The sequence below is a fragment of the Centruroides vittatus genome, unplaced genomic scaffold (assembly GCF_030686945.1).
Source record: "Centruroides vittatus isolate TY-2023 unplaced genomic scaffold, ASM3068694v2 contig_918, whole genome shotgun sequence".
In the NCBI taxonomy this organism is placed as follows: domain Eukaryota; kingdom Metazoa; phylum Arthropoda; class Arachnida; order Scorpiones; family Buthidae; genus Centruroides; species Centruroides vittatus.
The window spans coordinates 1136814-1148851 of NW_027122605.1; the positions used below are offsets into that span (position 1 = coordinate 1136814).

The following is a 12038-nucleotide window of genomic DNA, read 5'->3' on the forward strand; positions in this document are numbered from 1 at the left end:
ATTTACATAAATGTGAAATTATAACAGGTTTATGCAAAGAATAATAATACTAGGTCCACTGTTCATTGGAAAGTATGAAGTGAATATCAGAAACTATAAACATTCATATATTCTTTTCTATAAACTTCTCAAAAATTGGACCAGTATAATATAATAAACAATAATGATCTTTAAACAGTTCAGCCATCTGTGATAGTTTTGTTCTTGTCATTAATCATCCTTAAATTGAGGACTTGGTGGAAAAACGGCATATCTCACATTAAAAGAGTATTTTGAGAAAGGAAAGGAAAAGGAGAAAAAGAAGGATTTGTTTCAATTCACTAGAATTTTAATATGCAGTGTTTTATCAATGTGGGTATATAACTCTTGGGACATGCAATTGAACCTTAAAAGTTTCTTAGAAGATGGATTGATGATGCACAAATTGAAATTTGTTAATAACGTGTTTATTGTAATTTTGCATGATATATTGTTTTTTTCCAATAAGTCTCTCAATTAATAGACCAGAATGTTGAGGAGAAATAAACTTAAAAAATGCAAATATAATTGAGGTAAAAATGTTTAGATGGATTGTGGAATAATGTTGAAAGATAAAATCAAGAACAGTTTGATCAAAGAAAGTATAACTATAGTAGATGATAAGCTAGTCTAATCTATTTTCCTTCAGTGTAAGTTGAGTTAATAAAGAAAATAAGAAAGTTAGTAAAGAGAATCAACACTTAAATGTAGGAAAGATAGATGTTAAATCTAAAATGTTTTGAGAGCTATTTGTTAAGAAAGTTAGAAATAGACAAGGGACTTATTAACAGTAAGGTAGACTGGAAGTTTAGAATAACAAAACTGATGGTGATATATGCATATAATTGATATTGTTTTATTCTTAATAGATTATTTCAATTTGTTAATATTACACATATTTAAAGCCATTTCTTTATTTTTTAGGATCTTCAAACTTTATATCCCTTGATTATTGAAAGTTTATTTGGATTTAGTACTTCTGGAACAAATATTCATAATGGTTGGGGATTAAGTAGAATAACATCATTGAACAGACAAAGAGACTTTGAATCATTAAGGCACTTCTTAGGACCAGATGGACCACTTTTAAATTTAGCATACAGACTACCAATATTTGGAGATGGACAATTAAAATATGAATTTCCATTTTCATGTTTACCAGTAAGTAGAATTTTCAAGATATTTTTTATATTAATGTACTATAATCATATGCAAAATATACTGTATACAGATATATTATTTGTGGTATGTAAGATCTATTTCAAATAAGCACTAATGCAAGCATATTTGTAACAAAGATTTCTATAATTTTACAAATTTATTAACTGCGTCATTGGCAGTTAATAATAAAATGTTTGAAATATTTTAGTGGTGATTTAATCTGCAACACTACAAAGTGTTTCATACTGTTGATGATGTAATATTTATAATATAAAAAATATTTTAGATTTGAAATACACTTAGTTGTTAAAATACCGGTTACATTTTAAATAAAAGTTTAATATGTATTAAAATTAATTTTAAGATTTTTTTTATATAGGCTTCAACTCGTCATATGCTGGAGGAAGGTGCTATTCCAATGTTTTACTCAAATAAATTTCATTATCAAAATCCTGGAAGATTGCCTTCTTCTGTGTTATTAAGTATCCTTTAAAAGTTATTGGAATTAAAATAAGTTTATTAATCTTTATCAATTAACTGAGTAGGTGAAGTTGTCAATATATAAATAACAAATATAAACACTAGATATATCTGAAGTAAGAAATTAAAATTTCGGTGAAAGACATGGTAATCTAAGAGCATCCTGCATTTTACAAAGAATATTGGTGTGAATCTTACTCAAGACCAAAATACATTTATTTTCTATTTAAGTTTTGGTTTCTTTTTTTGAATGGACGTGAAATTTATGTAATAGGATTTATACTTTGTGATTTGTTTAGGTTTCTTGAATTTAACTTTTTCTGTGATTTATTAACTCTTTCTTGACGCCTAAACTACAATCCCCTTGTTTACATTTATTTTGTAAAATGGTCGAAGGCAATATAGGTCAGTCAAGTTCAAGGCAATATTATTTTAAAAATTCACCAAAAATCAAATTATCATTATATTCATATGAAAAAAATCACGTACATTTATCAATATCTTTAGTTTTAAATACAATATTTTTCAATACATTTTATTAGAAAAATTTATAAGAAAAAAAATAATATATATCAGAACTGACGTTTAAACTTGATAATTTGTAACTTTTTGTCAAAATTAACATTGTCTAGTTACCTAGTTTTTGCTGGCACTGAGCCAGAAAGATGTATGATATTGTTTTCTACAACTGGATATAACACTTATGCAGGCACGTTTATTCGTTGTGAAATTATCACACATTATATCAAACATTTGTTTGAAATCAAACTTTATTCTGCTATCAACTAATATAATGAACTGATATACTTTATTCACTTCAAATCGAACAAGAATATAAATTTTTGTAATAAAAATATAATTACCAGTAATAATAGATGTAACATTTGCTCATGTTTTAGATAAAAATAAAAAATAAAAAAATGTCAGAACTGAAGGTCACAATTTGAATATTTATAACACGTTGACTTATTATAGCTAAATAAACTTATTATAGCATGAATGAACTTATTATAATAATAATAATGCATAAATATGCTAAAAATGAAATAAAAAATTATTAGGAAATGAAAAATTAAGAAAAAACAGCATTAATTAAAATTTTTTAAGTCAACAAAACACCACCTGGACTAAAATATGTGAAACAGACAATAAACAAGATGATGCCGTCAAGTGCTGACATCTGTTGTTGATAAATTTTATAAAAATTGATTTTTAACAGGGTTTTGATGAATTGGCACCCTGGCCTATTTGCTTAATGATTGGGGGTGCTACAGATTGGTACCCCGGTCAAGAAAGAGTTAAATTTTATCTTACAATAAACAAAACAGTATTTTTACACATGATTTTGAGCAAATAGTAAGTTAAATATTCACTCTGTGATAAAGATTTATTTTTACTATATATGCAATATACTGTATATTTCTGCAGATAAGTCGAGGTATAAATTTTTGCCAAAGTTTTATAGTTTTAGCATATATCTGTCCTATAAGACAATCCCCAAACTATCAATGGCCTATGAATTTGGTTTAGATCAGCAATCATCATCTGGATAATAATACTGTATAGCGTATATGGAATTACGTCCTATTCGTAATTTTTCTAATGAACAAATTTTATTTTCTGCCTTGCAATTGTTGCAAACATCTGCACTGATTCAGGCATTTGGTAATGACCTTGACTATTCACAAAAACATCGTATGGGTTATTCTATTTTGTGGACATGCCCTACTCTCTACTAGTAAATAATTACGGTTTGCCCATTTTTTTATAATGGTTTTAATTTATATAGATTTCAATCTAATGTTTTTTGGATGTCCTATAAGACGACCCCAGATTTTGGAGGCCTTGTTTTATGACTGAACTATCATCTTATCTGCGGAAATATACGATAATCAAAAATTCTTGATTACTGTAATTTATGAGAAATAGTTCAGGAAGCAGTTTTAGATTTTTGACATTTTTGAGCATAACTGATGCCTTCTGTAATAATCTTATAATAATAGGATGAGTATAAAATGATTCCCATGTAATAACAAAATTAAGTAATTTATTTTGTACCAAATAAACAACTGTATTTTATCAGATACAATAAGGCTAATAAATTAATAAGATATTTGGCTAAAGGTAAGCAGTTAAGCTGCCATCTTATGTTAAATTTAATGATTAGAAATAATAGATAAATTTAATTTAGAATATTCTGAAAGAAAAGACCAGCCAAGAATAGGACTCAAACCTACATCTCCTGCTTACTGTGCAGATGCATTGCCAGTTATGCTATACAGACCTTCATCTGATATTTGCTTCCAGATCAATTAATTAATTTAGAAATAACTGTGCTGACTGGAGATAGCATTTCCAAGGTCCTCCATGATTCTCAGCTGACTTTAAGCTTTTACTCCAGCATGGTATATATTGGGTGGGCACACATGAGGTCAATCAGAGCCACATGCCAATTTTTCATGTATTGTAAAGAGCCACACCATATTATTTAAGTACACAAAAATAAATACATATTATCAAATTTTATTTAACTTAATTAATATGATGACATATTCTACACAAGTTTTAAGTGTTGTAAAAAGTATATATAAGAACTTTCAAATAAGAGAAATAAATAAAATACAAAATAATTATTTCAAAATTTTAACAGTAATAAAAAAAATAATAATAAATATTCATTAAAAAAAGTACTGTATAACATTTAATGAAGACCTTTGGTCAAATCTTTGAAATTTGCATATAATTTGTTAAAGCTGTTTGTGAGATGCTGATTGGCTAACTGGGAATGATATTTTGAATTTGAACAAAAAATTTTAATAATTTTTTTATATTAATCACATTCTTTATCACTAAAGTATAAACATGATTAACTTAACAAATTATTTTTAGATCCATTTGAATATTATTTTTTTCATTTTGCTTACTTTATCATCAACCCTCAACAACAACAGGTAAAATTTTATCTAACTTTTTAAATTATTTATTAAATTTCAGAAATAACATATAAAACATATAAATTATTATTGAAAATTTTTTTATATAATTATATTGATTTTTATGAAAGTTTAATTGTAAACTAGTTTGAATTATCTATATCTGTAATGATTCAAATGATTAAATGTTTGTTGTCTTAATTATTTATTTCACTGGCATAAAAATACAATGCATTACAATGATAATTATTTTAAATTTTCTTGAATTTTTTTATTTTTGTAAAGCCAAATTATTTAAAAGTGAACCTAATAATAAATTTTATATGTCATTTTTTGTTTGTAAATTTTATAACAACTATGCTTTGAGAAATCTTTATATGTTCTACGTAATTCATTTTTTATAAAATTTTATGAAAAGAAATTATATGGAAATAAACAAATTTGTAATTTATTAGTATTAAATTTATTATTACATTTATCACAATAAATGAAATTAATATAATATAAATTAATAAAACCCAACTATATATCATCATAGTTTATAAAACTTGGCATGATATTGATTACTTTCTGCTTGTTAAGGAAGCCAACTTTGTTGAAAACTATAAAATTAAAAGAAAACATTTTTGACTCCAAGTCAGCATCAGCCAAAAAACTGTTAAAAATTCCATAACATCAAATGGAACTGAGAATTTAAATATAAAAAGAACAAGATATTTAAACTTTTACAAAGATCATCAATAAAGGTATTGGGGCAAGTGTACATTCATTATCTATCTACACATCTGAAGGTGAGACACACAGATGATGTGGTGATTCTTAATGATTGCTGGAAATTGGTATTGGCCAGAGTAGACCTCTCTGTTAGTTAATAGGAAAGAATGAATTTATCATAAAAAGTTTTTAAAATTTACATTTTAGTCTATTTTTATTGTTCTCCTACATGCTTTTTGTATTTACAAAAAGCATGTAGGAGAACAATAAAAATAGACTAAAATGTAAAAACTTGTCCTTTTTGTATTTAAATTCTTGGTGTATTTAAATTCTCTATTGAATGTTCTGGAAGTTTGTAACTGTTTTTTCAGCTGATGTTGACTCAAAGGAGTCAAAAACATTTTTAAAAAATGTCAACAAAGGAGTTTTCAACAAAGTTAGCTTTCTTAAAAAGCAGAAAGAAGAAAAGTATTCAATTATGTATTTTTTCAGTTAGGAGGTTGAGAACAACAACCTCCTAACTGAAAAAATGATGTTACATTTCCATTGTGGGGAAAAACTTATTTTTTTATTGGATTGTGTTATCTTTGCTAAAGTCTATAGAAATATATACTGAAATATCACTGGAGTGCAGTCTGTAATATACTAATAATAATAATACCTGTAATAATAATAACACTTCACATAGAAAAAGAAGTCCCAAAGAAAGATTTTGCACACAGAGATGATGTTGAACTCGCCTTCTTTCATAAGCATTCAACAAGTATTTAGGATTCCAATAGGCCAAACTAACAGAACATTTACAAATAAAGTAAAGATTAATTAAAGAATGCCAAAGTAGGTTAAATGCTATTCTCAGAATACAGTTAAATGTAAAATACACAGTTAAAGCAATAAACACATATGTTGTCCCAGTACTCACTTATTCTTTTGGAGTTACACATTGGACTCTTGAGCAACTTCAAAGGAAAACGAGAACAATACTTACTAAGCATAAACAACATAATCCTAAATCTGCCACAGAAAGATTAACCCTTCTACATAAAGATGGCGGACATAGCCTGATTGACATAGTTAATCTTCACTACAAACAAATACGAACACTGAGAGAGTTTTTCCACAAAAAACAAGAAACATCACAGTTACATAAAGCAGTAACTCTAGCAGACTCAAATAACACCATTAAATTTACACTCAAAACATATGGACACAACACAACATATAAAAAGCGTAGACACCATTAAGCAATTGTGGATTCAAAAGGCACTACATGGCAGGCATCCCTACAACCTGGCCCAGGATTTTATTGACAAACTGCATCAAACAGCTGGTTAGCTCAGGGATGCCTCTTTGGGGAGATGGAAGGATTCATGATTGCCATACAGGATCAGGTGATAAATACTAAAAACTACAGAAAATACATACTCAAAGATACAACACTCACAAATGACACATGCAGAAAATGTCACATCATGCCAGAAACTATACAACACATCACTTCTGGTTGCAAGCTCTTGGCACAGACAGCTTATTTACACAGACATAATCAAGTAGCAAATATAATACACCAAGAGCTTGCAAACAAACACAAATAATTAGACATGCACGAACCACACTACAAATATATTCCACAGACAGTAATGGAAAACAACACGCACAAAATGTACTACGACAGAGCTATAATCATAGATAAAACAGTTTACCACAACAGACCAGACATCACATTCATTGACAAACACAATAAAATAACATACATTATAGACATATCCATTCCAAACATTCACAATATACAAAATATGTGCACTGAAAAAATCATCAAGTACGCAGAACTCACCCAGGAAATAAGGCATCTGTGGAGGATGGATAAGGTGCTTATTGTACTGTACCTGTGTCTCCTCTACAGGTGTCATACCACACACACTACAGAAAAACCCAGGCACATTACAATTGAATAGAAACACATACATCACACTAAAGAAGGCTACTATATTGAATACCTGTCATATTGTTAGGAAATTCTTGAATACTGACACTGACAAATTTATTTAATTTTAGTTTTGTTTTGGTTGCTATGCCTTGACTCTGGTCTGGCACAGAACATAGCCACTGGTGTCAACTGAGTATAACCCACTAAACCGAACATAACAATAAACATTACATAATTTAAGATATCTAGTTTTTTTCTTTTCCTGATAAAAGGAGATTGTGGGTATTTATAGTTCCTTTTTAGTCTGGACCTCTTCAGTTGTTTTGGTGTATAATTATAGTATAATTGTTATAGTATCTTTTTATTATTAACAAAATAAAATAAATTTTTTTACATTTTCTGTGAATATCACAAATAATAAAACAGTATAAAGTGTAATCTCTGGATTTGTTAAAAACTATTTTATTTATTTGAAATTTTTACAATAATTACTTTTATTTGAAATTAACAAATTAAATTTAGATATTTTTATTATTGTTTGTAACATTTTAATTTGTATTTTAGAAATTTAATACAATGAAGTTTATAGAAAAATAATTTGTAATGTTAAAATAAAATGTTGAAATTTAAATCTTTAATTGAAGAATTTTGCTATATATTTTACAACTTTATAATAATATATAATCATTTTTTTCTGTTAAATTTATAAAGCATATTTTAGTTCATCCATCAGAAGCTCTCTACTCTTGTCTTCTTGAAGATTATTTACATGCTTTTTTGCCAGTTGGAGATAATGTGACCTTTCCATTTTCTTTTACTCCTACATTACAGCATAAATTTCCCCTTTCACAATATTCAGGGTATGTCAGCATTTTTTTAATTAAATAATGAATTTTAAAAATACACATTCAATTATATTAAAAAATGTTTAAAAATAAAAATCATATTGCTATCATTAATATAAATAATTTCTAATAATAATAATAATTTTTAATTAACTGTAAAAACTTGTTTAAAAGTTTTTATTAAGGTCAAATATTAGTCTTTTATTTCTGGTTTATACTTCAACTAACCAGTTGTTGAAATATCAATTTTTATCCAGTTATTTTCATTTGAACAGTAACCCACCAGTATCTGTTTCACATTCTCACACCCACAGGATATTTACTGTTTTCAATCACTGCAAGTCTTTGTTCTGGTCTCACATTTGACTTTAGTTTTGCACTTGTAATATATTCTGTATTTGTTTCCAGTACATCAAACACAATATTTCTTTTTGTTTTATTTGCATATGTATTTAACAAAAAAGGCAGCATTTTTGTAAATATTAACAATTTATTTTATTATATTATTTATTTTTTAGATCTGTTTAAGGCAAATGCATATATCAATTTTTTTAAAAATTAAAACACATGCCTATTTTGATATAAAGTATATATTTCAGAAAAGTTTAATACATGATGATACTTTATATTTTTGTTACCAGCTCTAGTGTATAATTTATAAAAGATGATGAATATAAAATGTACTGTACATTACATTGATTATCGTATGGTATTGAAACTTCTTTTACTTTTTGTAGAAAGGGATTCAGCACATCAGGCATTCCCCATAGTCATCATTCTTCTTCACCTCCTTATCATCATTCTCTTCTGAAACAAAGTCCAACTTTATTAAAAATAACAACTTCACCAAGTTCATCTAAACCAAATCCTGGAACTACTGTGGACAGTGAACATTTTGAAATTTGGAGATCAGAAACATTAGTTTTAGTACTAACTGAATTTTGGTTGAATCATGGTTCAGTTGAATCATACAGAAGTTGTTTCAGTCCAAATTTGGTAAATATTATTGAATATTTATTAAATATCTAATGCAATTGTTTATTTTTATTTGTTTGAAAAAAAACAAAAAATGAGAATAATACTGAAGCACACTATCAGCATACTACTGTGCTTCCCTATAAATAAGACATCCCTTGAGAATAAGACCTAGCAGAGGTTTTGATGAATTGCTAAATATGAGGCCTCTCCCAAAAGTAAGACCTAGCAAAGTTTTTATTTGGAAGCATGCCCACTGAACAGAACACCAGAGCATGCAACTGTGATTATTTTAGCCCGCCGCTGTTGTTCCCTACCCTCACCGTTCGTTGCAGAGCAGCTGCATGCAGGACATGAAGACCATCACTTACCACCAACCCCGATGTTCCCTTCCGTGGCCGTCACTTGTAAATGTGCAGGCAAGGCATTGAGAGGCCCGTTGCTTGCCGCCATACTGTACGCTATCCCTGCTGTGCTGTGGTGAGCTCCCGTTGGTGGCCGGAAGCCGCCATAAGACATCTCCTGAAAATAAGACCTAGCACATCTTTGGAGTAAAAATTAATATAAGACACTGTCTTATTTTTGGGGAAACAGGGTAATATATTATTAGAAATTTTTGTTAATTTAAATTCATTTAAACTTTAAAATATGATTATTTTGTGCAATAGTTTAATTCTGTGTACAGTTGCCGTTAAATATTAGTTAGCTTTTTTAATCTGAAACTGTATTAGTATGCATAGGAATAATAAGAATCATGTTTCTGATTATTTTCAAAAAAGAAAAGTAAGATAAATGTTATAAAGAATAATGTTTTACATGTTAAAGAAGTTAAAGAAAAAGTGCTATATTGAATCAGCATTGTCTTTATTTTTAAATCTGTTTATAATTTATGTACAATTTTCTGGATTATTTGAGTAAAATAATCTGATAAATTTATAAATTGAAGAAAGAACAAGTCTTATCATTTTAAAGAATACTTTTTATTATGAAAAAAATCAAAAAAATTGTTTCATATTATATAAACTACTGTTTTATTTTGTGATTATTACATACTAAATAATTTGGTCAAAAGTGAAGCTATCATTACAATTCTTTACTGACTAATAACACATCATGATGCCACCAGCAATATCATCAATATAAACTAGCAACATAGCTTCTTGTATTATTTAACATACTGTAGGTAACTTTAAACATGAATGAAATTATAATTTTTTATTATATATATATATATATATATACATACTTTATTATACACGTATATACATCATATAGTTTAATACAGTATTAGTTCGTATTAACAATAGAGAACAGAAATTATAATTTTTTTACATAGCTGTTCACTGGCTACATTGATTAACTCCATTAGTATATTATTATTATTATTATTATTATATATCTTCATACAACCAATTTTACATTAAAGCATGGCTTTAATGTAATGACTAAGACAACTCACAATTGCTTTATTTAAAAAAAAAAAATTTGCCTTAAAAAATAAAAATTTTTTTACTTTGCTTTATGACAGAAATTTTCTGCTTTGTTCTGCCTAATTTATTATTTTTTAAATTACAGTTGCTTTCAGCACACAATTTTCTTTGCATTTTTATTAATTTACATGATTCTCAAAACTACTTTTACTGTACTTCATCTGAGTCCAATAGATTATCAGCCAAGTTAAACAGGAGGCAAATATGAATGTCCAAATTTTCCTTGGTGAATGATGATATCTTTGGTGTGAGAAGATAGTTTAAGGTAGAAAAACTTCTCTCCTCTCAAAAAGCAGGAACTGACAGAACTTTTAATGCCAGCTGACTTAAAATCATCATTTCTCTGATAGAGCATTTCCAGAAATTTATTATATCATTGCACACTGCTCTGTTTTCATCGTTGCATTCATTGCATCAAAGCATTGAAGTATGCTATCTCTTCCTTTGGTACCTCTTTCTTGGAGAATCTGAATAATTGAGAAGGTATGCTGTCCATTGCTTGGTTATGATTTGGATCTTCAAGCTCTTTCCAGAACTGTTATGATGGATTTTCCAAGTTGATAAAGTTGGAACTTCAAACCCATACTGAGTGGTACCAACAGTTCTGAATGCCTTCAAGAATTCACCAAATATCACTTCCTACAACACTGGATTTGGATCCAGGCTGTGACTCCAGTTTTTCTTGATTAAGGTCAATGAGACTTCAGCTTGGCTTGCAACTGCATATAGCTGTTCTTCAAGTTGGGACTGATCAAGTAACTTGCTGAGCTTTTTCAATACTGCTTTTTTCATAGTCTAATTTTCTCTAATTCATGTCACTATAGCATCCCACCTCTTACAGTAGTACGAAACTGCATCTAGCCATGTCCATTGAGTAATAACTGTTACAGATGGCAGTGTTATGGAGTGATTCTTTGCAATCTATGTGCAAAAAATGCCTTCTGTTTTGCTGCCTTCATCCCCAAGATGAAATGGTTCAAGATGCTGTTCTTAGTGCACACCTCTTCTGCAACTAAATGTGTAATATGTGCCCAAAATGTCATGTGAAACATTCTTTTATGCACTGGCATGAGTTTCAAAGCAACAACATTCATATACAGAGTGTCATAAATCCAAATCTGCCAAAAATCCAACAAAAGTGTCTAATTTAATAACAAAAGTTTAAGAGATGCAAACACTTCTTTGACAGTGATATCACTGTTGTACTTCTCTAAATCTGCAATCACACTAGACAGGATGGTTCATATGTTCAAGACACACAACCAATGTATTTGCAACTTTCACATTGACCAATTCATATAGCATCAGCAGAATGTCAGCACTTGACATGTTTGTGCAGTAGTGTCTAAATCTTTGTTTCCATCTTTAGGAAGAATCCAGCACAAGGTGCTTTCACTAGGCAAGTTTTTGCTCAGAGATAGTTTTAAATTATACTTCATCCACTTTCAAAACCCTTTATGATGGAGAATGTTCAAGAGTATTCCTACAGAACAGA

General features: G+C 28.4%; 1 protein-coding gene across 1 annotated transcript in view; it reads left to right on the top strand.

Annotated features, from left to right (window-relative positions):
• Window positions 1–12038, top strand: part of LOC136984400 (sphingomyelin phosphodiesterase 4) — a 36445-nt gene that overhangs the window by 7913 nt on the left and 16494 nt on the right. The window contains exons 3-7 of the mRNA XM_067281369.1: window positions 943–1179; window positions 1559–1661; window positions 4549–4610; window positions 7945–8093; window positions 8816–9074. Of these exons, the coding sequence (XP_067137470.1) occupies window positions 943–1179; window positions 1559–1661; window positions 4549–4610; window positions 7945–8093; window positions 8816–9074 (810 nt within the window). The remainder of the gene's footprint in view (window positions 1–942; window positions 1180–1558; window positions 1662–4548; window positions 4611–7944; window positions 8094–8815; window positions 9075–12038) is intronic.